The sequence below is a fragment of the Taeniopygia guttata genome, chromosome 7 (genome assembly GCF_048771995.1).
Source record: "Taeniopygia guttata chromosome 7, bTaeGut7.mat, whole genome shotgun sequence".
Taxonomy (NCBI): Eukaryota; Metazoa; Chordata; class Aves; order Passeriformes; family Estrildidae; genus Taeniopygia; species Taeniopygia guttata.
This window is the reverse complement of record NC_133032.1, coordinates 23991317-24019037: the sequence shown is the minus strand read 5'-3', so window position 1 is coordinate 24019037 and position 27721 is coordinate 23991317. Positions and strand designations below refer to the sequence as shown.

Genomic DNA, 27721 nt, shown 5'->3' with positions numbered 1-27721 from the left:
TGTTCTCTGTCAGAACAAGGCAGATTAAAGTGTCTTGATTCTCCACCCCAGAAAAATAAAAATACAGACTAAAAAAGACAAGATGTGTCAGAGAGAAGAAAATAACCCCCAGAGATGCTAAGCAATACTCTATCCTACAAGGCAAACTGCCAGCCGGGTGCCAGGGCAAATAGTAAATTCCTGCCCTTGTTGATTTCCTAAGCAGTATTAGCATTTTAGAAAACATTTTTAGAATACAAATTATCTGGCTTCCAAAACATAAAATCTAAGACAAATTGCACTTCTATAAACTAACTTATATCACTGTATCTAGCATATATGGGCTTCTATTAATTATTTAAAGAGTAGGTACATTTTGCATAAATGCTGAAATCAAAACTCAACCAATTAAATCAGTCTACCGTGATTTGGGGGATTCTACAACTGACAGACAAATTAGCTGTATTAAGTTATTTTTGAACATTAAGTTCCTAAGTTCTTCTCCTTTTTAGAACCACTTAAGTTAATGACTTTGTGCTTCTTGGCTCCACATGGGAAAAGCTCTCACAGACACAGGTACAAAGTAATTAATCACACAAAACACTGCTGCCCCCGGCTTCAGACAACATGCTCCTCTTAACAAGGGGGTTGTTGGTTGTGGAGACAGGCAATTACGAAGGAGAAAACCCAGGCTGTGTCCCCCAAATAAAAAGATCTGGGTCAGAAGGAGGCCCAGGGGCTGCTGCTGGACAAGCATCGGAGCCAGATCCCCATGGAAAAAAGCTTTTTAACACCTATCCCAGCCCCAGCTGTGAATCACTCATCAGTAATTACCAGTGTCCTGCTCTCAGATGGATGAATGAACACATTTGTGTTGATAGGAGACAGATAATTAGCAGCAGCCACACTGGAGATTTATGGAGTCAGTGATTTCAATTTCTCCACAGGTTGAGGAACCAAGTGTTTGAAGGCATGGCTGATCTGCCTCGCAGTGCAGAGCTACTGTGATCAAAGGTGCTCCCCAGCCTCTCCATTCCCAGCGTGGCCTCGTGCTGGCCACACACCTCCCTCAGCCCCTGCTCCCCAGCACACACAGAGGGATTTGCCTTTTCTTCTGGACACGGCTTTTGGTTAAACCATGCTCTCCTCCCATCCTTAAATGACTTAGCCCCTCTAATGGTTCAATTTCTGTTAGTCAAAGAGGGAATTACATTTGCTGATGGAGTAAAGAGAAGAACAGATTAAAAGAAAATCTATCCTTTCTTACAGTTAGAGAAGAGATTTCACTAGAGGAGACAGGCATTTAATTCTGTTTGGCCTAGCACTGCACAGAAACCTGTTTTTATCAGCACAAAGTGCTTGACTTTCTCTCCGTGTAGAATTCTAATGTGAAATTACAATTTAAATTCCACTCTTTTCACACCAGTAAAGGTCTTGTGATAAGAGATCATTTCAATGTAAAAAAAAATCCACATTTTTCTTTTCTCCAAAGGAGTTTGGTGACGTGATCAGCTCTAAAACACCAGGTAGCAGGGATGACTGGTGTCACTGACTACCAACAGCAAAGTCAGCCCCAGCCTAAACAAACCTGAGGTTATTTCTAGAAGCAGGAAGGCAGGTGGGAGTTTCAGTGACTTGCAAACACACATGCCCACCATTCAGCCTTTATGAATGGCTCCCTACAGACGGAGAAACAGCTGAGGAATCAGCTTCCACTCTTCTCTTTTTAGCAACATCGTATCATTCATTGCAGAGCAACTACCCTACTAATATTCCAGACAACCTAAAGGTCCTCCAGGAAAAAGCTTCACTTGCTGAGCTCTGTGGTTGAACACACAAAACATAAATTTGGTTTGGGTCAAAGACACGACCTTTTTGGTCTTAATCCTTATTTCTCCTAATGCCTCCCCACAAAGAAATGTAGCTAAGTTCCAGCTAGGGTATTGGACTTATGGTAAACACAGAAGTCAAAGAATGAAAATATGTTTCCATAGATAAACCAGCCCTTCCCTAAACTGCATTCAAATGTGTAAATATTTTAAATGCTGAGAAACTGTGGTGCTTAAAGCACAGACCAAATTGCCCAGCGAAGGAAACCCCACTGGATAGTACGTCTTTCTATTTGGACTTTTTTAAATGAACATTTATTTAGAAATAAACTCTTTTAGATAGCTGCTAAAAAATGTGGGGTTGGGGGGGAAGGCAAATAAAAAATAATCTTACAAGGTCTTTTATAAACTTGACATATTCTGGAACACCAAAATAATTCCCTAACATTTTGCTGAGGTTTGGTATTGTGTATTAGAGAAATACTAGTAATCATTATTCATAGAAAAACAAGATTATTGTTGCATCCATCTTGACTTAGTTTTGACCAGAATTAAAGCTCCATGTTTCATATGAACTCTTTCCTCTGACAAGTTTTAGAAATAACTGTCTTGTTCTGGGCAAGATAATTCCTAGATCTTTTCATTTATCAGCTATCAATAATAAACAAAAATATTTACATAGGGGATAAAATAGTAAAATAACAGTTAATATGGCACTGAAAAATAATGGTTTATTTATATAATCCCACCTGACTTTGCTTTCAGCCCTTTTGCTATCCTGAATCCCAGCATTGCAAAGAAATCAGTGTAATGGTGGTGCCTGTATCAACTAGTTAGAGTTATCAAATGTAAAGTTGCTCAACTCAGGACTTGGTAACTCATGACAAAAAAGCCCGAGATAACTTCTGACAGTGGGTGCAAAGATGACAGATCCTGGTCCTACTGTTGGACAAGCACAAATGCTTTCTGACACATGTACCCTTTGTATTCCAGAGAGAAAATGACATGCCTGTTACCCTCCAAACACCAATGGAAAAATCCTGGTCCCCACAAAAGTTTCAGGCTGGCACCCCAGCACACAGCAGCGGTCCTGTGCATGCAGAGGACTAAAATTCATGGCAGTTGTTTTTCACCACTGTACACAGAACAGCTGTGTGACTCTAACTCTGTAAATTATGCTTGACCTTGGGTTTCCATACTGCAGCTATAGCCACAAATAGAGGAAGACTGACAGGGAAGAACACGGAGGTTTTCTGCCTGAATATAGAACACTTGCTGCACAGCTGTCTCTGGCCCACAGTTGGCATTTCACCCCTCCAGATTAAAACAAAACCCAACACCTCTGACATGCACTGCATTCCCAGCTCCTCCTTTTGTCTGCCCAGCCTAAGCAATGCCAGGATTTGACAGCAGGTCATTGCCTGCAACTGATACGTGCAGAAAATGTGCTCAGCCACAAGTACAAGAGGAGAGACGGGACCTTGCTCTGTGCCCAATCATGCCTCACAGCACACAGGGACTACAACACAGAGGCTGAAAGAGAATCCTCAGTGAAGATGCTCCCCCTCAACCCCCATGGGTGGAGTCACCAAAGGTCAGTGCCAGGAGAAGGCAAAGCCAAACTCACTGCCACAAGCAACAAAGGAGCAGTGCTATTTTAAGTGTCCTAAATATTCATGCTCATAGGTGGGAGCTAAAAAGGCTTAACACCCCACCTGAAATTCTGCCCCAGGCCTGCCCTGGCAGAGTTACTGCCCCAAGTTTTCAAGCTGCTGGAACCAGCTCCAGGCCAGCTGCAACTTTACTGTTGTGGCACATGTGGTGTGAAAGCAGCATGTACTGTGCAGAGCTCCTTCTCAATAACTAAATACTTGACTCTTCAACACAGAAAGAAAGAACCAAACAACATGTAACACTAAACAGTACACAGTGTTCTCACTAAAGCATGAGTATCTATACAATTTTCCAATTGGAGCTTATTTTTTGGAAGCAATTAATGTCAATTTATATGTAACGTACACCATCTATTATATAGTGTATATATAATGTATATAGTAATTATATATTATGTATAAAATTTTGGATCACCCTGTATATCAAGCAGTTAACTCTCCCCTTTATGACACTTTAACAAGTCATATACATCTATAAATCCATTCTATACATCTCCCAAATCCAATGTTGGGCTAAAAATTTTTGGCATCTTAGAAGATGCAATTACTAATGACTTAGACCCGGAATATTAAAAAACTAATAACGAAAAAAAACCCACCAAAATTCTCAGCTGCTTGGCATATAAGATTGATCTTGATTATGGTAACTTTATCAATGTTGCTATTGTTTCACCAGAGACAAAAAAGAAACTGCAGGTATGAAGCAAAAGTTATTTATTCCCTCAGTATGCAGGTCAGATTAAGTGCCAGGTGGATCAGGCACATTCACTGCCATTTACCAGGAACTGTCACTTACTCCTGGCACTTAGGCATAACCGGGAATATTTTGATCATGCTTAAAATTAATTTGTGCATACATAAACTCCACTTGAAGACAATCCTTAAGCACCAGATTGTTGAATAAGGACTTGATTAACAAGATAAACATATTTTTAAGATACATTTGGGCGCAAATATTTGAGTTTACTGCCCCATGTTGCAGGTTTCCACAGATTTCTTATTATCCAAAGAGCTCCAATAGTAGCCATGAGGGGAGTTCATCATCCTGGCACATGCACATTCCATATCAGGAGACAGATGTCCAAAAGCAAGCACTCACCAGTTCCAAGCACTGCCGGTGCCCATAGGCAGCAGCGTAATGCACAGTGTTGTACCCCTCCTTGTCCTGGATGGATGGGTTGGCATCGTTCTGGAGAAGGAACTCGAGACACCTGTGGACAATTCACTGGGGTAAATGTGGGCTCACAATATTTAACAGGCTCATCCCTTGCTGCAGCTGGAAGTGGCACTGAAAACTGGCAGAGTGAATCCTGTACTTTGAGCAGCACCGCAAACCACTTTTCCCCAATAGCTCCTCACATCCACCATGTTCTTAAACAGAAAATCCCCACTTGTCTTTGAAGATCAACTTCATAAAAAAGATCTTCAACCTAATTCTTGTGGCTACTCTAGATTAGAAAATTGATTTTCTGTTACAAAATCTGAAAGATTCTGTGCACATGACATAAACAGCTTAGAACTGCTACTCCTCACATGAAAACTCAGATATCAAACCATCAGCCTCCAAACATGCACTAGGGCAGTATGGAGAAAAAAGATTTAACTGAGTTATATGTTCTCTTCATTGGCTTTTTTTTCAAAAGACCCCTTTTTCTCTTTCTAGCTCTTGCCACTTCCTCTTATACCATCAAGATAACATAATTTTGTTACTAGTACTTCCTTGCCTGGCCTGTAATCTGGAGTGAATGTAAGGCCATATATGATAAAGGGGATTTAAAAAAAAATTATTAAGCAGTTAGGTGAAAAATGTTAATCCAAGTGAATGCATTGAGAAAGCCATTGCTTAATTCTTTCTGCAAGGTACAGACTATGCTGTGCATGACACTAAAGACACTGCGTGACACTAAAGCGCATGATATTAAAGAATTATAAAATTACTGAAGCTGTACAACTTTCATTAAGAAACAGCAACAAGCACAGAAACAGAAATACCAGGGAATATGTGCACAGAGAAAAGCGTGGCGCTTTTTCCTTTAGGTTAGCCCTCATTGAAGCCAAGCATTGTTTTTAGCAGAGCAAAGAACAAGCAAGAGCAGAGTGTAAGGCTGCAAGCCAAAGCTGTGGCATTCTCCAGGAATGAAGTCTAACTGCTTTTGTGACACCAAACTTACAATGCAGCTTCTTTTTCCTTCATCTCAGTGGCTCTTTCAAGTTCTTCAGCATTTTCATGGGAGTTACCTAAAATATTCTTTCTTCTTAGCACAGAGGACAGAAAAATGCAACTTATTCTCAAATATCACACTGGTGATTTTGATGCAGTCTGCTACCCACCCCCAATCTCCTCTTTGAGGAGCTGACTTCCTCCAGACAACAATGAGGATTATACAAGTAAATTGAGTGCACTGCATGGGACTGCAGGTAGTAAGTTTTCAAAGCTATGGAGACAACTATATTGTGGTAGTTTATTGTCCTACAAATCAATGTCAGAAGGAAAAAAAAAATTAAATTCTGGTTTCTATCAGACCAACACTTTCTAGAATCCTTCTGGTTCAACCACAGCAATGTTGTGCACTTTTTTGTTTCCAGAGAGTAACTCAGGATTACTACACCTTGCTTCCTCTTGCTGCTAAGTTCTTCTCTAGCATTCTGTAAGCTCCTAGTTCTTCTCTAGCATTTAGGATTTAGAGCAACTTTAATCACTGATACTAAATCACTCTATCTCGAGTCCGCATTAGCTGACTCGCCTCACTTTCTGTCAAATATCTTGGCAACACTGTGTGATCTCTCAGTCAAGTTCTTCTCCCTGCTCATTAACTACCCATATCCAGAGTTAATGATAAATATTCTTTGGAATGAGATTGCCTGACCTTGCAAGTTTTTTGACGTTCAGCAGGAAAAAAAAAAAAAAGATTTGCTGACCTATAAAATCATGGTCTGCAAATAGCATTTGATCTATGTAATAAGGCTTCTTCCAGAACATCTCAAAAACTGAAAAATTTAATGAGAAGTCAGTATTACCACATCAGAATCAATTTAGGTTTGGATTGTGAGGACAAATAAAAGCCATATACTTCTTCCAAAGTTCAGGGAAGTTTTTTTTTGTTTTTTTAAATGAAGGATAAAAGTAGAAACATCCTGAAGTTAACCAAGAGCTTGCTTAAATGCAGGAACCTCACCTACCAAGAACCAAAAGCTGAAAAACACATGCTGAATCATCATTCTCAACCCCCCCAAGTAACACCTCACCCTGGTAAGACAGAAATAGAAACAGGCAGTGGTGAAAGCCCTCCTACAAGCTTATGCTGGTTTTCATGCCAAGCACAGACCTCTGATGACCCTGCCTCCTTCTCCCCAGCACTGTTCGGGTTTGAGGGTGATGGGGAAGACACTTTTAATGTCAGTATTATCACAGCAAATGATGAAGAAGCTCTCACGGCTCTGATGCGGCATTCAGAACTCTGCCATCAAGGTAAACCAAACTTCCCCTGCCAAGGCATTGAGGTGGGGTTCTGCTGGGAGAGATGCAGCTGTGCTTTTACCAGACCTCACTACACAAGAAAGCAAAAACTAGATCCTTACTGTCTAGAGACACTGTGAGACAGAAAATCACAGGATGACCTAAAATAAATACAGGGTGCTAACAGTTTTAAGAGAGAACTAACAGGATAATTGAGTCTGGTTTATACAGTGTGTTATATGGAAGAGATTAGCAGAATGTTCAGCTATTTGGGAATTATAATTGCAGTCAGTAACCACAGCATTTCTAAGTTTTGCAGCTGTTTTCCCCTTTTTTCACAATAACACCACTGCATTCTGACAAAGGCTATTCCTCACACATTGCTTTAGAAAGGCAACCTGTTTGGCCAGAGTGGGCATTTTTATCTACTCTGACAGTGGAGTGAGACTGATGGTTACATCTATCCCACCCTTCCCACAAATCTGTCAAAATGCCCAAATGTCTGTCTGTCACTGCAGTCCACCTCAGAAAACCTCTCCTCGTGCTGTCTCTTGCTCTATCCCTTCAGATGGACTTGCAAAGCAAATGCAGAAAATTCTCTGAGCTTAATCTTGTGAGGAAACCACACAGAGGAAAACAGAGGACATAACACTGTGAAAATAATTCTGTAGGGCAGGGTGGCTGCAGAACTGTGCATTCCTTCAGAGGTAAACTGTGGAGCTGAAATGCCACATCATCTGGGGGTTTGGCTTCCAGTCAGAGCAACTCACTGTGGAGCTATGCATACATCTGAGAGAAATTCCTGTGCTAGTGGGATCATTTTTTTGGCTCAAACAGCACAGCACCATGAAGAGACTAAAATGACAGTGATTTGGTAAAATACTCAGGAAGCAGGAATGCCTCAGAGCTCTCTTACTTTCGGTCCATGTCAGAAGCGGCAGCGTAGTGCAAAGGGGTGCGCCCCCAGTCATCTGTTTCATTAATATTGGCTCCTGTTGTCACCAGAGTCTCAATGCAGTGGAAGTGACAATTTGCAGCTGCATAGTGCAAAGGTGTCCTGGAACATAAGTGGCAATTTGTTACCTCATATTCCAACACGTACTGAGGAGGATAAAGATAAATCTTAATTGCTGCGCTCCTACAGATTTCCAGCAGTCAATATCAGCATTTTAATGTATGGAAATTTAACAAAATATTGTGTTAATAGGAAGTTCTGGTGCTGCTATGAAGCCTAATAGGATACAGAGCATCAATCTGTGTCTTGCAAACAGCATAATGCCTATGAGAGTCTCTGCTGTGGCTACTTCTCCCAGCTGGGAGGCAGAGCAAAGCACCGTGTCCATCACAGCATCTTGTTTAGCTGGCATAGCAACACCCATAGCAACGCTTTCTGGGGGGGAAGATCCTCTGGGAAGCACATCCAATAGCAGCTATCCTGCCATCATAACTCAGGTGGTGTCTTGGGCACACCAGCACAAGAATTTAGGCAGTGAGGAAAAAAAGAAAAGCTGTGATATTTTTAAAAAGAAAATCTCAAGAAGGTGGGATAGCTTCAGTGGATTTAATGAAGCCTGCACCTGTCTAGCTGGCATGTAATGCAGCAGCAAGGGTTCTGCAGAAAGGCCAAACTACCTGATTTTGCTGCTATTTTTCATAGAACATATGATTTTCAGTCTGAGGTGTCCTTTTTTCCTTGCCTGATAGATTCTTTCTTTTTTAAAAGAGCTTTGTAATTTACCTACCTTCCACATTTGTCCTTCTTATTAAAATCTGCTCCACTGCTTTGCAAGAGTTTTATACACTCTACATTACTGAAAAGAGAAGTAAAGAAAACAAAACATGAACAAAACAGAAGCTTACATCTGCACTGCCCCCTGTCCCCCAAAAGGAAGAAGTTACTCTAGTTATTTTTGTATTATTTGCTGTGCAAAACCAGGATACAGTCACCTATAACATGAAATTCAATCAAAAAGAAAGTGAAGCTCTAAAAATAAATTATTTTCCTTTTTTTTTTTCCACTGGAAAACATCAATCTTCTCTTCTGCAGAAGAAAAAAATTAATTTTCCAAAGAGAGCACAGTAAATGTGATCAGTGTGTTTGGAGATTTTCAACGGCAGCTGTATTGTAGTGCTTCCCATTCTGACCTGGTATTTTATAAAGGAATTTTTAAAGAAAGTTGTTGCTAGCTTATAAAATGCCAGTCTAATAACCAAGAGGCGACATTTAATGAAATCCACCCCCACTCAGCAAAGCATTCAACAGTAAGCACTTTGCTCAAATCCTGTTTATTTAATGAAATATAACCACAAGAGTCACTTGTAGGTATAGTCTGCTATGATTTGTTGAGTATTGATAGATTTAAGCCCATCTCCAATTGCTTTGTTTAAAAAGGGGTGTGGCTATTATAGTGATTGTCACATCAACATTGCATTTAAAAAAGTGGAGGAGAATTTACCACAGCCTGGCTGTTTCTTCATCTTGTTTAAAGCCAGGTAACTTTTAATAGAAAACAAACCAGCTGCATTCTGACATCTTTTACAATTCAAGCAAACAAAAGCAGGACTCCAAGCCAGAAAATGACAAAGAAGTGCAGCACTTTCCAAGACTACATGTCTTTCACAGGGGCATCACTTGTGCTAACAATCAGAGGAGCAGACCTTTGAAATTCTTTTCCTAGCACCCATGAAACTCCCATTAGTGTAATGGCAGTAACAGGGCTGTGTCAGGAAATACACTAATGGCTTTTGTAGATCTCCAGCTACAGAAAAAGAGGGACTAGGTGCAATAATGCAATATTTTCATGTATGTCAACCCCAACTCTAAATTGCTGTTGCATAAAATAACTACAGAACACTCACCACAATGCACTAAAAATAAAAACACAAAAAAACTTGCTAGTGATGACAATCATAATAAACCACTGGGAAAATATGGTTTATTTTCATGAGTCACTTTTGCTTCTCATTGAAGCCTCTCCTTCTCTTTAGGACTTCTAGGATGATTTTATTATCCTTGTGGGGTGCAGCCTTATCAAAGAGGTAGCATCTGAACTATATTAAAATAATCTCCATCCAAGCAACTGTCACACCTCTTACACTAAAGTGAAAGAAGTATCAAGATGAATAATACCAAAACAATAATAAAACCAATATTTTGATAAATTTTATTAGGGTTTGGGTTTTGGGTTTTTTTTCCCAAAAAACTTTGTGATACAGATTTTGGTCCACTGAGAAGAAAAAGCAACTTTCAGAATGACTGCCAAGTATTTTCTGTGGATGAGCATTTCTACTTGTTATAACCACAGAGAATCCAAGGGCTGTGGCCAAGGCTCCATTTCAGCTGTTTTCTGAGCCATAAAGTACTGAAACAGAAGAGTCAAAACTCAGTGCCTGCCAAACATTGTGTCCTTTTGCTAGATAAACCTCTCAACACTTCACTGACAATTATCTGGAAATATTTAAAATAACTAGATGCTACATTTATATCTTAAATTGAAGCATTTAAATTTTCACTTTAATTTCACTTTTCTGCCCTCCCACCACTTTTCAGGAATGCATCACCCTGAGAGAGAGGCAGCCTTCTTACTTTCTAATTTGGAGGATGTGGGTGTGGTTTTGGTTATTTTTTTGTTGTTGCTTTGGTTTGTTGGTTTGTCTTTTAGAAACTTAAAATTGCACCTGAGAAATGGGAGAGAGGGAGATGAACTTCATTTGGACTCCAAGGCTGCATCCTGATGGGCACTGCTGCATTTTTGGACAAGGACACGGTCCAGAGATGGAGGCCAGTAATAACTCCCAGGCCAGCAGCATGCCAGGAGCTCCAGCTCCTGCTCCTCATTGGGTGTTCCCTAGGGACTGATGCTTTCCTGGAGACTGCTGGCCCTTGGTGACTATTGTGGCTGTCAGGGAGGCCTGGGCAAGTGCAGCACCCCTCTGAAACCTGAAACAGCCTTCTCAGGGGCTTGAAAAGGGAGAGTTTTCTTCTCTGCCTGAAACCCATGCACAGCAAATCAACCCAGCTCACCCTACGCAAGGGCAGCGGTAAAAAAGAGCCTAAAGTGACCCAAATGATGGCATCAGACTGCCTTGCACGGCAATAAATTCCTCTGTGGATAGCACAGCCAAAGTGGCTGGCCCAAGTGCCAGATGCAGCCCCAGTGCAGGTACTCACCCTCCGGCAGCGGCCGCGTGCAGGCACGTTCTTCCGAAGCTGTCGGGGGTGTCTATGTCAAAGCCTGCAGACAGCACGTGCTCATTACTAAACAAGGACACTATGCTATACTTTTGTCCTAGTTAAACCACAAGAAACATCGCAGAGACAGAAAAATCAGTTAGTCGGGAAGAAACCAGGAGGCGAGGCACAGTCAGAGAGGTTGTCACGGGGACGGCGAGCAGCTGCTCCGCGCTGGCAGCGCTATAAAAAGAGCTGCGAAGGTGACGAGCGTCTATTTCTGCATCCAGCTCCTCCACATCCCTGTTTGCAGCCTGTGACAGGCGTTTAGGAGGCTGAGACTTAGCAAGAGGGCTGCGACAGCAGGACAGGAAGACAGAGGACATGGAGACATGAGGAAGAACCACAGAGTCAGCCTAAACATGAACTGGGGCTGTTTTCACGGCATGTGCTGCTCAGATTGGGAAGAGGCTTCCAGCAGCATGTGGGGATATTCATCAAGATGCACAAGGCCAAAGGTTGCAGCCTGAAAGTGCTAACTCTGGTCACCCAGAGTGTTTTCTTTTCCTATCTAATGGTCAAGGCCAGAGCACACCAAGTCTTAATAGTAGGGTATGTAATTACCATTTTTCATGTTTCTTGTATACCCTTCAGGACTTAAGTTAGGGGGAAAAGTAGGACATTTTAGGTGTTAAATAATGAAGGAGGTTTCTAGAAAACTCATATGAATTTTTTTTTAACTGAGGATTTTTTAACTCATAGGAACTCTTGCCTGGAAAAAGCAGAATTTGGGATTTGGCCACTGATTACTGACTCTTTTGAAACAGTTGCATAAGCAAGCTCTGGCTGCTTCTGCTTTGGGCTCTGGTGAGGATCCCAAGCCTGTTGCCTTGACACTACACTTCCACTCATTTTCCTTCTCATGCCCCCAGAGCTTTGGCCAGCCTAAGTCCTTAACTACAGATTCAGAAACACACTTTAGCTGCATGCAAAATATATCATCATCATCAGTGAGATGTAAATACCTCTACCAGTGTAGGCCCCAAGGAGGTAATTTCAGAATACTCCTTTGGTGGGAAGAGGGTAAATCCCCAAAACAAAACAGGATCTTACATTCCTACAGTTTGGAAAGGGGTTCTAAATTTCCTCCCTCCCCCTGTAAATTAGTCTAAACTCTCTGAACCTGCTGGGACAAAAGAGCTTTGGGCATGAACAACACAGGAAGTACCAGCATGGCTTTGGGAAAGCCTTGGATGCTCTGGTGCGCTGCCCCACACAGCCCAACACAGCAGCACAGGAAGCCTTTCATGAGAATAATTCACAACAAAGCATAGAAAGGGGCTGCAAGCAGCAGAGACAAACACTACTCGAGTTCCAGGGACACTGGGGGATTTACTTACCCGATGACAACAATTTCCTGCAGCAGTCTGAGTGGGCATTCAGTGCTGCTAAGTGTAAAGGGAACATGTTGTGGATCCCACACCTGAAAGAGAGAAGAGCCTTGTGAGAAAATGCAGGTTACATACACACACAGCACATCAAAAGCGCCTTCCAGAAAGGCAGCATTTTTTCATGCTTTTCTAGGAAGATTCTTTCTTGGTGTCTGCCATTATTTTTATCTGTATTTCCTTAACAGCCTTCTTGAGAGTTAAAAATATTCCGATGCAGCAAAATCTTGGCATTATGCTTTGAACAGAATGTGGCAGGATGGTTTGCACGAATTCCAGGCGAAGCCAAGGTAAGGGAGGAAGCAAGAGAGCAGATACTGCTTGGAGTCAATTGCCCAGTGAGCCACAAATTTCTGCACTATCTACACATACAGCAATTGCCATTCTGAGGAAAATGTAAATGCCAAAATCTTCTCTATATTATTTCTGAATCCTTTTTTTTTTTTTTTTCCAGATTACTCTTCACACTTTAGGCTGCCATGTTACACTTTCCTTTCACAGCCTAAGAACTAATAATATAATTTTCCTATTTGCTCCACCTACTCTCCTCACCTCCCCTTTCACTTTTTCCTCCCTTTAACACATGACCCTCTTTTCAATCACACAATAAACTTTCAGAGCAGACATGATGTGTAAGAAAAGAACAGGCGCCTTTAGATTGAGCCTATTTATCATTAGTCTAAATCCTTATCAGGCAAACATGTAGTTTTTAAACAAGCTGAGCACTCAGCAACTTTAATTAATATCAGGAAATCATGCCAGTTCAGTCCCTAGGCATGCCACTGCTTACTGCCTTAGAATACTTTTGGGTCTGGACATCTTGGTGTCTTTCATTCAGCATTGTTTTGTGTAAAGCATCTTGTTATTCTAGAAATATTACCCTACTGGCAGTTCTCCAAGTGAACATAAATATGGAGCCTCTGAAAACAACTAGCTTGACAAGATTATCATCTACTGCCTGCTCCAGCAGATTTTTTTTTTAAATTACAAACTCCGGAACAATAGCAGATGGATTAATATCATTCCTTCATTTCTGTGAGACAATTGGTGGATGGGAGAGTATGATCATCTCCTGGAAGAGGATTTCAGATGCAGACCCAAAGACAAAGGATCTTGTCTTTCTAGATATCATCAATCATAATTACTTAGGAAGCTTAAGACGATAATTAATGTGGATGTTTATAAATATATCTTGCTCTCTCCAAGATTTTATAGATAAATGTATTTAACTAATTTGGGTTTGTTTTCAAAAAATTTATTCTTTCTAGAACCACAGACCCATTCTTTCTCTGTCTTCACATTAAATGTGTCCTTCTTGCTGCTTCACTACACTGAGTGACTTGTGCTGCTGTAGTTTAATTTTGCTATTAGCAGAATAGCAAAATTAATATTATTACATCTATGTCTTAGAGTAAATCTATTAAGAGATGATCGGACAACCTGTTCTTTGAAGAAAACATTGCAAGCTCCACTGAGCTTGCATCTGTACAAACGGGTTGCATTTTCTAGCCATGGATTCATTTATTTAAGGGAACACTGGACATTCCGTATTGCTGTTTCTTCCTAGACCCATTTCCCTCTGTCTCCTCCTCCACCTCCTACTTATTTTACACAATATTATTCATCTTTTTGGTCAAGATTTCCACCCAGCAGATGTTTTGGCTGGTTTCCACCGAAATCCACTATCTGCACATTTGGTAGCCAGTGTCCCACTTCTACAGTGCTGCTCATACTGGTTCCTCCCATCACTTGCACACTTTCCCTTCCAGTGCATTGCCTCAAAGCCTGGCCAAGCTGTCTGCACTTGTTGTGAACAGTGCTGCAGAGTTTTCGTTCCTAAACCTATCTGGGGAGCTCACCCAGAGTTATTTACATGCAGCACATATTGAAAGCACATTTAGCAGAGGCAGTGGCATCATTTCCATCTGCCTGGTATCTCTGAGCCAACTTCTTATTTCACTTATTTCTGCTGCTGGAAAAAGTATTTTATTTGATCAATGTTCCAGTTACCCAAGTGTGAAATAGACATTTCTAACTGCATAACCCTGATTCCAAGAGTGCAGTGGGCTATCCCAGTGCATCTCATTTTCCCTTAAAACCTCAAGATAACAGACAGTGACCGATTGTACTGGAGAAAGAGCAAGGAAATAACCTACACTTCTATTAAGATACCAAGATCTTCATGCTGGCTGTATTAAAAAAATCCAGTGACACTAGCTGAAGCCTGTGGAATTGCATTATCCATGCCAATTGAAGATCTGTTCCACCTTCTGAGTTTTTAGGGTGTCAGTTGTACTCAGCAAAGGAGAAGGGGCAAATGTGTCATTTGCATAAACACCATCAAGCAAATAAATAAAATACTGAGAGCTGCAATTCTCTCCTAAATTCAAACCAGTCATTTGCATTTGAAAGCAGGGTTTCCTAACTAGGTAAGTCAAGAGATGTCCCTGATTTCTATGGCAGGTTCTATGTAAAAGAAAAATTATATTTTGGAGACATGTGGAGGTAATTTCCAAAACCTTACATTCATGAAATCAAATGCTGCTCTGAAACACCTGGTATAGATATCCCTCATGGCACTGCATTACCCTGATCTCATACCCCTGTGTTTATGTCCAGGTTTGCTATTTCCTTTTGACATACCCTAGGAGCCTGACCATAACTAAACACTACTCAATAAACAATACTCAAGTACATATATATACGTATGTATGTGTGTATACACACACCACCCCTACTACATGTACATTAACACCACTGTTCCACATCAATGCTTCAGGGAAGAAAGCAGTACTTGTACAACTTGTAATCATGCAAGTGGGCACAACAGGAGCTTAGCAGAGTTTGCTTCCCCTCCACACTTCCCAGTTGTTCATATTTTAGTCTCACGTCACCCACTGAAGTACAGTACAATCATGCTTGTCAGTTTTAACCTTCCCACTTCAGAAGGTGATGAGCAGTGTGTTTCCAGGCATTGGACATGACACTTGATCCTTACAAACAGCTCCACTTGAAGCACCTACTTGGCAGTATCGGCTCCACTGGTTATGAGGGTGTTGATCAAAAGCTCGTGTCCATATCTTGCAGCCACGTGCAGAGGGGTGTTACCATCCTTATCTACACAGTCGATTTCCCCTCCTGCAGAAGAGATTTTCATACAGTTTAACACTGAAAAATTCAGCACGAACCAGGGACCACAAGTGTTATTTGTCTCTAGTGACAGCACCCTGAGGAGCCCCAAGTTGCTCTCTTAGCCACAGAGGCACTGAATTTCCCAGAGTAAGGACCAGCACACAGCAAGCTCTCAGCTCTCAGCCATGCTCTGGCAGCAGCACTTGCACCTCCCTCTCCACCTGCAGTGGTGGGGAAGAGTGGTGGGAACGGGATGACGTACAAGGGTCAAGTACATGATTTGGATTTGCTGCCTAAAGATACAAATGGGTGCACTGAAATAAAATATAAAATAATCTGCTGAAACTGCACCCTCATTTGTAAAGGCATTGCCACTCAGCCTTATCTGTACAAAAATGTAAATTAGAGTTCACTCCAGAGGCCATCAGGAACACACTGCAAACAAACGTGTTGTGTGCTTTTTGCATGTCTTACCAAAGAACAACAAAACAGTGCTTATATAGAACTTTTCCTTTTGCAATTTAAACCTGGCATCTTGTGTTTTATTCACATAAGCAGGAAAAATGGATTATTTCCTTAGATAGATTACAGACAAGCCCCAGTTTTCTTTTTGGACCAAGAACTCTAACTTTTTCAGTCTCTCCTTGCCAGTCAGGTTTACTGCACTCCAACTATTCTCTCCTTCTCCCAGTCCTCTCCAGCTGGCCTGCATCCTTGTGGAGGCAAAAGCCAAAACCAGTACTACAGCTAACATCTCCCAATGCTGAGCTGAGCAAACAGGATTACTTCATGCCTGCTGGCTGCACTCCTATCTGCGCACTCCTGGACATTGCACAGCACCATGGACATACATTATCCATTTCTTTAAGCACCACAATGCTGCTGACCTGCAGTCAACAACCTTCTGATCCTCCACAAGCCCCACATCCCTTCTTGAGGGACTGCCACCCACCATTCTGAACTTGTCCAGCTGATACTCCTGTCTCTGTGGATGAATTTTCTTTTGCTTCACTTGCATTATACCTTCTGTCTCCAGTTCTACAGGATCATTTTTCATTCTGACTCCACCTTCTGCCAAACTAACAGTCTCTTCCAAATTTTTTTATCCAAATGTTGAAAGCTCATTTTCTATTCCACGATCCAAGCTTTTAATGAAAATACTGGATAGTTCCAGACCCAGAAGGGAAACTGAAAACTCCCTCACTGCACCTTCCATTTCAACAATTAATTTATTACTAATCTCTGAGTGTAGTTTTACAACCAGTTATGCACTAGAGCTGTAGTATTTTAATATTCTGCTGGTTTGCTGTGAGAATGCTTCCTGAAAGCATGTAAAAAGTCTTGCTAACATCAGGATATGGTAATAGTTACTGTAGGTTCACTATTCACAGGTGATAACAGGGCTTAATTGCAACAGGAAGAGTTCTAGTAAAGCACTTGACAACATGCCGTGAGAAGCTGTGGATTCCCCATTCCTGGAAGTGTTCAAGGACAGGCTGGATGAGGCTCTGAGAAACCTGATCTAGTGCAAGGCATGCCCTCCTCATGGCAGATAGGCTATAACTAGATGATATTTAAGGTTCCTTCTAACCTTTCTAATTTCTAATTTTTTAATGGTAAATGAAGGTCAGTGAAATGCTTCAAGAGGTTCCCTGGAGTAGAGCATCTACCAGTGGAGGTCTCCACAGAGAGAAATTCTCATGTAAAAGTCAGAGGACTGTGTGTGCTGTGTTCACAAAACCTATTAAACTGCTGTAGAAGAAAATTGTGATGTTCCAGCTTCTTTTACTATTGAGAAATCTATGCAAGATACCGCCCACTTTGGCTGACCTATGCTCACCAGCATTTCCTTTTCCTCATTTTTAAAGAAAGATATCACACTTCCAGTTTTCCAATTTTAAGGTAATACATTCTTCCTCTACAAGCTGCTAGAGACAGCAACCAGAAATTGAGACACCATTAGCCAACTCATTAAGTACTGCAGAATGAAACTCTATTTATTTAAATCATTGACATTTCTCTCTTCCCCAAGATCCCATGGCAATGAGGCACAAAGTCACTTGCAACGACATCTGTGTACAACACTAAAATTAGAGGGGCAGAAAACGAAGAAAGAAAGAAGTGAAATCCAAGTAAGTGGAAGAAGAGTAGAGAGTGTGAAGGACAGATGAAGAACTGCCAGTCTTTTCACACACAAATCCAACAGCGAGCAAACAATGGCTCTAAGCCTGACCCTTTTAGACTAAACAACTAAAAATTGCAGTAAAGCACAGTTTCTTGCATTTTGCCCCAACTCCCTTTGGTTACTACTGTTTTATTTATCCCAGAAGAGAGATAACAACAATTTGCATGATGACCTGAAAAAACCGTGATCTACTGGAGACCTCCATTTTAAGAAATCTCGTTTAAATGTGTCATTACATTTAAAGCACAATTAATTGTTCAACCATTTCCAACATTTCACACTTCAATTCTAAGTTGGGCTTTTGGAAAATAAAAAAACAAACAAAAAACCAAACAAACAAAAAAACCCCAATCAATGAACAAAGCCCAGACAATCCTGTCTCAGGTAGTGGCTCAGACTGGGAAGCTTAAGGAAAGATTCAGTAACAGCAACCTCTGTCATTCAGAAACAGGCCTCTGCCAGATCTCCAACAAGAATAATTGCTATATTCTATAGTATTCTTGGACAAAAAAAGATGCCTGAGAAATGACTGATAATCAGGAATCCTGGCCATGCCAGAACAAACAAGGTAGTACTGCTCCTCCCTCCTGAGTACATATTCAACACTTCATGAAGACAGTGGCAAGGGGTGAGCTAAGAGAGGTGAGAAAAGCACAGCTGCTGAGTGCAGAGTAGAAAAAATGGTTTGAGCTCTAAGAACATCAGGGCTCCCAAAGGAGAACAACTAGAAAATTGTGCATCTGTCTCAGCAGAAAAAAGACCTAAATACACCTCTGAACTCTTGCTTTCAGGTTAAGAATCTGAATAGATCATCTGGACCGCTGTCAGCTGGAAGATTATGGAATTTTATTAACAACCAAAATCCCAGGTAGCGATGACACAATGGAATGAGAGCTGTCAGTTCAGCTCAAAGCCAGAAGTTCATGGAGCTGCCCTCTGGGGCAGAACAACTGAAAATTCAACAGTGGATATGCCTGATGTCTTGGGGAGCCACTCCAGAGGCACAGAAACTTACCGTTCTGGATGAGGGTCTGTGACCGTGTGAACCTCCCATGGACAGCTGTCATGTGCAGGGGGCTCTTCCCATCCTTACTCTGACAGGAATGAAACAGAGCAGTGGTTTAGCATGTGAAGCCTCATGAAAGCAAAGGTGCAATGAATACAGAGCATTTTTGGGTTTTAGAGAAAGAAACCAAGACCAGGAAAGCTGAGCAATGAGAAAATAGCATAGGAGTGGTACCAGCCTCCACTCACACCACTTCATGTTTATTGGCAAAGGGTTTCACCTTCACTGGCAAGCACAATCTCTAACTTCTTCTTAATAATTCTGAGTTTAAACAGTGCACTGACTATTCACTGACTTGCCAGAGGTGTTAAATGCTGGAACTTAAATGCCAGTTTCACAGAGAGGAAACTGAAACACAGAGAGTTTTAACTACAGTAGTCAAAATCTTATATGAACTCAGAACCTCTCAAGTCTTCTGATACTTATACCAGTACCCTCTCTTGGATAAGAGCAAGTTCCTTTCAGCTTCATTGAGATGTGTAAGTTGTGCCTTCAGGAATATTCAGATATCCTAAGCAGGACCAGACTTTGTAAGCTGGGGCTCTAAATAGGTAACAAGCAACCCTGGAAAGGGAACTTCTTAGAATCAGGTTTAATTATATCCATATAATATGGGGAAGAAAAACACTAAAAAGGAATAGTTCTTTGACTTAGCACCTTTCCCTGAGATAACATTTTGACAGAGCTCCTGGGACTATATTTTAGTACTTTTTTGTGCCTTCATGAAAGCCATTGGCCTAGAGTTTAGAGTTCTCATTGTATTTATCAAGGCACTGAGAGCTCCTCTGCTGGGATGCAATCTCACCCAAACAGTTTCATGATCAACATTCTCAGCATCACTCCATTTCCATCAAGGATTTAAAGCCATGCTGTACTTTTGTTACAGTTTCCTCCTGAGATATGCAAAACAGGCTAAAGCAAAACTGTAAAGCTGGTATTTGAGTTTTACCTGAATATTAACATCTGCCCCATTATTCACTAGTAGTTCAAGACACAGTGCTCCATGAGTGGAGGCAGCAGCAAAATGCAGGGGGGTGAATCCATTGTTATTAGGCTGATTTACATTAGCACCATAGTCAATCAGCTCATTAACAACAGAATCCTGACCGTTGTAACAGGCAATGTGAAGTGCAGTGTTTCCATAGATGTTCATCTCATCAATCTAAAATGAGACAAGGAGACATAGTTAAAATAACAGACATCAGCTTAGCATTTTACGTAATGCATCACACACTGCAAATGGAAATAGCTAGAGGCTTGAACTGTCATAGGGCACAGCCCTCACCAGCACATTTCATTGACAAATTATACTGCCAGACAGCTTCCCTTGGAATGCTTCACCTTTCCTATTATTAACTTTTTATCCTACTGACAATTTCTAAAACCAGTATCAAGCTTAAAGCTGATAGCAGGACTATGTAATGATGATAATCATGACAAAATTCCTAACAAGCTGGAAAGCTTTTCCATGGAAGTGGAAAAGCAGGATGAATAAAAAGCTCACAATCATTATATTTATAAAGATTGCAACAGTGAATATTGAGTTTTTGTGAACAGAACCAGGCATAAGAGCTGTTTACACAGTTTTGTTTTGGATAGGGAGCAGGGGTATCTGAGTGAAAGCAATGTGAAGGTGCACAGACATTTACACATCAATAAGAAACCACTTTCAGTAGCTCAGTATTATAAAGACATAATTAAGATTATGGTACTTCTTGATTACCAACTTAGTATTCAACTGCTGTTCTGTAAAACAGGACAAGACAGATTGCACAAAAGACTCGGGAATGGCATGAACAGCCTTCCATGAAATACAGGTGTCTTCAAAGATCATATCCCCCATGGTGGAGAATGTGGAACTTTAAGGGGCTTATTAGCACAGCACTGTTAATAACAGGAAACAGCTATTCCCCTTCACAGCCAACAGCCTGTGAACATGAACTTCTGACAATTTTCTGGCAGGTCAAGTCAGCTGAAAATGCCATGGCAAGAGCACTGGCTTTATTTGACACCTCTGATTAACTGTCTGATTAGACTCCTCTGGTCATCTCACCACTGCTTTGAAGAATTGGGAACAACAAGAAGTCTGTGACCTGAAAAAAAAGTTATTTTCCAGAGTGAAAACAATGTATCAACTACAAAGGAAATTCAGGTCTGTAAACTGAAACAGCCTGAGCTACTGCTTAGTAAAATACGCAGTGTATATGTTGAGAACAACCACTCATCATATCAAAGGAAATGCTAACCCAAAGAAAATTTCATTACTCCATCTGCTTCTGCAGGAACAGGATATATCTCCTGATTCCTTCAGCAAGGTGGCCTGGAATTTACTGTTCATATCAGACTTTCTTTAATACAGAATGTCTCTTGTCTCTTGAACCAATAAGTCACACGAAGCATGAGGTGGTCTGGAAATGGGACACCTTTTCTTTAGAAGTCACTGTCTTTAGCAGCATCCATAAGAAGAAAAGACTATCTCTAAATAGAAATAAAGTGCACATTACCACATACCTCCACCCCCAGGTTAAGGAGTTGTTTCACAATGTTAATCTGCCCATTGGATGCAGCTGCATGAAGTGGGGTGTAACCCTTCTTGTCTTTACAAGTCACTTCTGCACCATGATTAATCAGTAAGGCAACAACTTCCAGGTGACCTTCAAAAGATGAAAGATAGTAATCAATGGGTAGACCATCCCACAGCATCACTACTCCCAGATTACTGTTTTCTTGCTAACACACTGCCCTTTCACTGCTGTTTCAAAGTGCTCCCACAGTTTTACAAAGGAAGAAAAAGCACTTTCATAAATGTTTCTAATCCTAGCTCCAGGCCTTATGAAGAAATCCATGCATTCACCTTCTCCAAATGTGTCAAATTTCTCTTTACTGAATTGATTTTCCAGTTGCCAAAAGAACAAAACCACACCTCTTTTTCATTTATTTCTCTCCAGCTAACAGAGTGTGTTTTCTTCTCCCTCTCACAGAGGATAGTGATAGAGTGAGCATAGGAACATGGCAATGCAAGTCTCCCAAAACAGCATTCTATTGATGTCATCTGCAAACAACTGCTAACACTGCTTGGGTTTTCTTAGAGATAAAAAGTAACCTTAATAAATTATAAAATTAAGAGGGACAGTCTTATTGCTTCATGCTGAGACAGAACTGTCTGTCTTAGAATTAAATATTGATTATATCAAACACCATACAAAGTTGTGCTCCATCTGAGATGCACAGCACTTTCATGACAGCGGCAGCTCTGGGCATGTGCAGGACCTAGGAAGCCATATGTACAAAGTCTATAGATAATTAATGTTCAAAAATAATTAAATATTCCAGAAACTCTTTGAGGGTTTACAGCTCTCATCCTGTTACTTAAGTTCTGTATAAAATGCACTACAGAATCCATTGCTAATTTAGGCCCTAGATGTTATCTAAATACTTTTAAAAGTACCTCATGAATTTCTGAAAACATTTAAATGTAAACGTAAAACATGTAAATCAAAAGAGGCGTGGAACTGCACAGCACAATGTAAGACCCTTTCAAATCCAGAGAGTGAAGTTCAAAGCTCATTAGCTCAAAAGCCACATCACAGTTGCTGGCAAGAGCCTTTCCATCTGTGTCTGTGTATATCAAAAAACCACACAATATGCTTTTCTCACAGTTGGAAATCTCCTATTATGTCATTTCTAAAAGTGCCAGGATTAAAATGAAAATTTCTGACATGTCAAATGAAAGAGTTCCTGGCTGAGGGCACACAACTCCCCACAAATTGCAACCTGAAAAATACAGCTTGGCCTACAAAAGCTCTTGAACAAGCATGACTACTATCACAGGCAATCTTGTATTTATAATTTATAATGGTCCCACTGTAAGGAATTTGCCTTTAACTTGAAAGGAATGATAAGGCAAACTGTTTGAATTAAGCAGTATTTGGTAACACCACTTATTTTTTTAGCAAATATTCCATTGCTCTTGTCCACTCTGGAATAAAAAGTAACAATATTCTCCTAACAGGAAGAAAGTGCCTATTGCGTATTTCCTAAGAATATAATAACCTAACTGCTTATAAGCTGCAATAAACAACAAAATTTTTTATCACAGTTATCTGAATTTCATTGAAGATACTTTTTAGTAAAAACTGAAACAAATATAACCTGGATTTTTTTCTAGCATAAATATAGTTCAGGCTTGACTTAGAATCAGGATAAGAAGACCAAAATGAAAAAGCAACACAAAAAGCCCACTATTAACTGTCTTAAAAAGGAAATCACAGCCAAGATCTCCCTAGCTGCAAACCCATAAATGGACATTTAGATTAGCTGAACCCTTCCCTCTTCGGGGTAATTACAACACTCTCTTTCCATGGCCAGGTCTGTTCTTGTCCATTTTAAGACATGCTATCAGTTTGTGAGTAGGAAATTAAAAAGAAGGAGCAGCAGCCCAAGCCTTACCCATGTATGCTGCCCAGTGAAGAGCTCTTCTGTCCTTTTTGTCAAAAGCATTGATGTTTGCCCCCTTGGCTAAGAGCAAGTTCACCATCTAGAAGTAACAACAGCAGGTAAGCCAACCCTATAGCTCATAAACTTGAAGGTTTATAACAAATCAATCTTGCAATAAAGGTGGGATCACAAAATGCTGCATTTGAATGATTATTTCTGATACTCCCTATCCAAAATATTTCGATTATGACAGACAGGCATTACTGTCTCTTTCTTATAGTCCAGTGTTTTAAAGGCCAAACACCATCACCATTTTACAGGAACTACCATTCCTCTTTCTTCTTTTAATTACAGTACAACTCATCAACTTCCACTGACAGAAGCTTACTGTTCCAGTCTAAAAGTTTTTATTCCATATCTAGATCTTCAGGTGTGGAATGGGAAAATGAGGATCCTTAAAACCAGATCTAAGGACTAGAAAAACCTAGGAGACAAAAATCTAGGGGCTTTATTTATGTAAGGTTTTTCATATAGTTAAATAATAATACTAGAAAGGTTTGCTTGTATAAGTAGGGAAAAACAGAAGCACATTTTCTAGAAGGCCAATTAGAAAAGCAGAGTGACTGGATCTCTGTGTATGAAATGAATCAACCAGTTTTCCCTTCTTTCCATTCTGCCACTCTTATTTTCACAGGCAGTCCAGCTCCGAAGGAGCAGGGAGACCCCAGAGCTGCTGGAAGCAGTGGCACAGCCATCTCTCCAGCAGTGCATGCACACCTCACTCATACCCTGGCTCTACTCAGGCACCTTCCAGCCACCGCTGTGTTCCTGCAGGTAGGAAACCCGTCCCACAGTTTGGGATGCAGCCAAGTGACAGCAACCCTGGGGGTCAGGGACAGGGGGCTCAGTCTAGACCCAGCCACAGCGGGTCTAGACTGAATACTAGAGTTGAGTCTAACTAGTACTAGATCAGAGTCTAGACTTGCACTAGACTGGCGGCGCTCACCTCGATGTGGCCGTTGAGGGCGGCGTGGTGCAGCGCCGTGCGCCCGCCACGGTCCGAGACGTTGACGCTGCTCAGCAGGGGGATGAGGATCTCCGCACACTTCACCGCCTTGTTGGCGGCTGCAACGTGCAGCGGGGTCTGCCAGTTCTTGTCCCGGGCATTGACGTCGGCCGAGTGCTTGATGAGCACCTGCACGGCTTCCTGCAACAGCAGCACGGCCACATCCTCACCCAGCAGCGCCAGCTAACGCTGCCCCTGGCAGCTCCGGTGTGTCACACACAGCACAGGGCCAGCAGGAGGCACAGAGAACAACACCCATCCAAAGCACCTCCCAGGCTTCCAGAACAGTGGTGTCCACTCAAATGGACCATAATGTGCATCCCAGCACACATCGCCTCTGCTGTCACTGGGAGCAGGAAAAAGCCTCACAGTCAAAACTTGCCAGTGGATTTGAGGATGTCCTAAGCTGCCTATGCAGAGAGCCCATCCTGTTTGATTAACCATCAGTTCCTCATAGCCATGCTTCCAGTGAAGAAATGAACTGGCCAGTGATGGCCATTACTGCCGTCACTGATGGGCCCAGGAGCTGCATGGTACTGGCTCTGTTGGACATGAAGAAGCTGCCAGCAGCTTCTCACAGAAGACACCCCCACTACCAGACCCTTGGCACACAAACCCAATACAGCTGCTACAGGAATAATTTACAAAATGAAAAGCGTGTCAAAATAATGGCAGAGTGCTGCATATTTTATTTATAAACAGGAGAAAGGAGAAAATAAAGAATGGGCGAAACCAAAATTTTAGCTTCGCAAAAACATGAGAATGCTGGTGTCCTCAGCTTAGCATGAGCATTCCTTTCCTCCCCAAGGCCTAAGCATAGGCCAAGGGTCTCGACTGCAATATCCAATCTGTCAGCCTGAGACCAAACAACATCTTTTAAGGTTAATTTTATTGGTTAAAAGTAAATATTTCCCAGTAAGAAAATGTACTGTTCTCCCTTGAGAGCCCCTCTTGCTAGAGAATTCACAATCAGTTTGTTTCTGCTTCAACTCATGCATCTGCCATTAAGCAAGTCAGATAAAAAACAAAAATTTTTTTCAAAATTGCATTTCTTTTCTTCTTCCTTTTTCCCTCCACAAACAAACAAAATACAGAGGAACTACTGGGACACAGTAGCATTCAAACAGCCTGGTCTGATAAATACAACTCACATCTGGTATGTGGGAGAGCCCTAGTCCGACATAGTACCTTATTCTTTTTCCATAAACTGCAAAGTTTTCTGTTAAGCCCAGCCAACATTTTATTAATGAATAACAAATGCATACAGTACATTTACATAGTACTTTTATATCTAGAATGGCCCAGGAGAGTGCCTGCAGTCTGTATCAAGACTACATACATACTGGGAGTTTTATGTCTTAGTCCTCAACTGATCTCAGCAGTTTCATTTTCTACAGCCATCTCACAAACTGTCCTCTAACAGGTTTGTTCAGTGAGTGACACTGCATCTCTTACAGCACCAATAATGATATATGACTGTTGATGTCTCAATAGGATTTTGTTTTTTAAATTACAGGCCTACTATTTTAAGAGTCATTTCAATGTAATACACTGGAGACCTACCCAGCTGGGACATGAAGTCAGCAGGAAACTTCATGCACTCTTAGTGAAAGAAAGAAAAAGTTAAAGGAGAATTTTTAGAAGCAAATAATAAGAACTGAATATCTGAAGCTAAAAATACTTAGATTTTAAAAGAAAAATATTTACAGATTTTTGTTTACATCTGCAGTCTACTGCTCTTTCAGATTTGGGATCAAAAGTTAAAATCTTTATGGAAAAGTTTTAATTCTATTGTTTTAGAGCATGAGCTTTACCCTTTTATTATAGTTTTTCCATATGCATGCAGTGCCCACTATGGTGTAAGCCTCTGCAGTCAGTATGTCTAGCTATTCCAAGTTATCACAGTGAAATATCTTAACTTTTTCAATCTGTTTAGAGTCAGAAGCTGATATATCCATTAACAATCCTACACAGACACTGTAAGGGTTGCTAATTTGTAAATAAATATAAATCCCTAAAGCCCCTGAAGAATCATTAAGACATAAGTAAAGAAGTGTCCATTCTTTTAATCAACATATAAAAGGATTCAAGGAGATAATTTCTGAATCCTCTGACATCTTCATAGTAAAAGATTGATAATAAAACTTAAAATTTGTTGGTGATCATTCTAAAAACAGCTGTGCTCACCAGAACTTCCAAAACTACACCGAGTCCTACTGGTCAGCTTCTGGGCCACTAACTCATCTCCTTCTACCAGTGGGAACTCTGAGTTCACCGACTGCTATTTATGTTATCACCATCAAAGCTGCACATTTGTTCACTTGTGCAAGCAGGTAAAAAGCAGCACTGAAGGAACCTCAAAAATAAATCCTGTTTCCAAATTGTTACCAAAAGTAGCATTTATAGTATAAATAATGAAGAAAAATGCCAGGAGAAGAAAGCTGAATGTGTTTATGAAACATACCATGAAAAGGGATCGAAGGCTGATGCCTTCCCCCACTGCCTCACCAATGGCCCTGGGTACCCACTGAGAGGTACCAGAACTGCCAGCACACTTTCTCATTGTGCTTCAGCTGACCCATCAGCTTTAACAAAGAGTTAAAGATGAGACACAAAGCCACAGAAAGACATACATTTTCTGCTGGGACTGTTGCTGACGATAAAAGTCATGTACTCTGACACATCCAAAACCAGAAACCAAGCACACTGCAATTCCTGCATCAGAAAGACTGCAGCTGTTTTTAAGGTTTAAGTCTGATCTTTGTTTTCCAACATGGCTTTTTGTATTTTGCCTCATTACAGCATTCACAGTCTATCAGATATTCCTTTCAGAGGGTTTCAGGGAATGCCATCAGCTGGGAAGCTCAGCCAGCAGCCAAACAATGCCCGAGTTCAGAAGCAAGCCCAGGATTCCTGCCTCCAGGCTTGGCAATGCTGGATTTTTACAGAGGTGATTCGAGTCCATCAGGCTCTGGAAGACAGCCACCCTCAGTCTCTTTCACAGCCCCTCCCCTCATCCCCAGCAGCCAATTCAGTCTGCAGTTGGGCTCACTGTTAACGAAGCATTGGGAGGGTGAAAGTAGACAGGGAGGTCCACAAAGGAAAGCCAAGAATAATGGTGCAGTTGGAAACAGAGTAGTGCCAGAGCTGCACTCCCAGTAGTTAATGCTGCTCCTTTTTAAGATAGCAATGGAAGAGGTACAATATGATGCCAGAATATTTGTTTGTCAAGTAGAAGAAACATGGGCAAACCCTCCCTTCTGCATGAATCAAGTGCA

The 27721-nt window shown here is 41.1% G+C and overlaps 1 protein-coding gene across 15 annotated transcripts in view; it reads right to left on the bottom strand.

The window, feature by feature from the left end:
• Nucleotides 1-27721, bottom strand: part of ANKRD44 (ankyrin repeat domain 44) — a 129840-nt gene that overhangs the window by 27001 nt on the left and 75118 nt on the right. For 5 of the 15 annotated variants that reach the window (XM_030277784.4, XM_032749457.3, XM_030277785.4 and 2 more), the window contains exons 5-16: nucleotides 24384-24584; nucleotides 23390-23477; nucleotides 21452-21594; nucleotides 19890-20102; nucleotides 18890-18968; nucleotides 15581-15695; nucleotides 12510-12592; nucleotides 11110-11227; nucleotides 8681-8749; nucleotides 7855-7995; nucleotides 5653-5736; nucleotides 4581-4692 (exon numbers count right to left, since the gene is read on the bottom strand). In XM_030277784.4, coding sequence (XP_030133644.3) covers nucleotides 4581-4692; nucleotides 5653-5736; nucleotides 7855-7995; nucleotides 8681-8749; nucleotides 11110-11227; nucleotides 12510-12592; nucleotides 15581-15695; nucleotides 18890-18968; nucleotides 19890-20102; nucleotides 21452-21594; nucleotides 23390-23477; nucleotides 24384-24584 — 1446 coding nt within the window. The remainder of the gene's footprint in view (nucleotides 1-4580; nucleotides 4693-5652; nucleotides 5737-7854; nucleotides 7996-8680; nucleotides 8750-11109; nucleotides 11228-12509; nucleotides 12593-15580; nucleotides 15696-18889; nucleotides 18969-19889; nucleotides 20103-21451; nucleotides 21595-23389; nucleotides 23478-24383; nucleotides 24585-27721) is intronic. The other 10 variants (XM_072932418.1, XM_030277789.4, XM_030277793.4 and 7 more) reach the window with 5 other exon arrangements.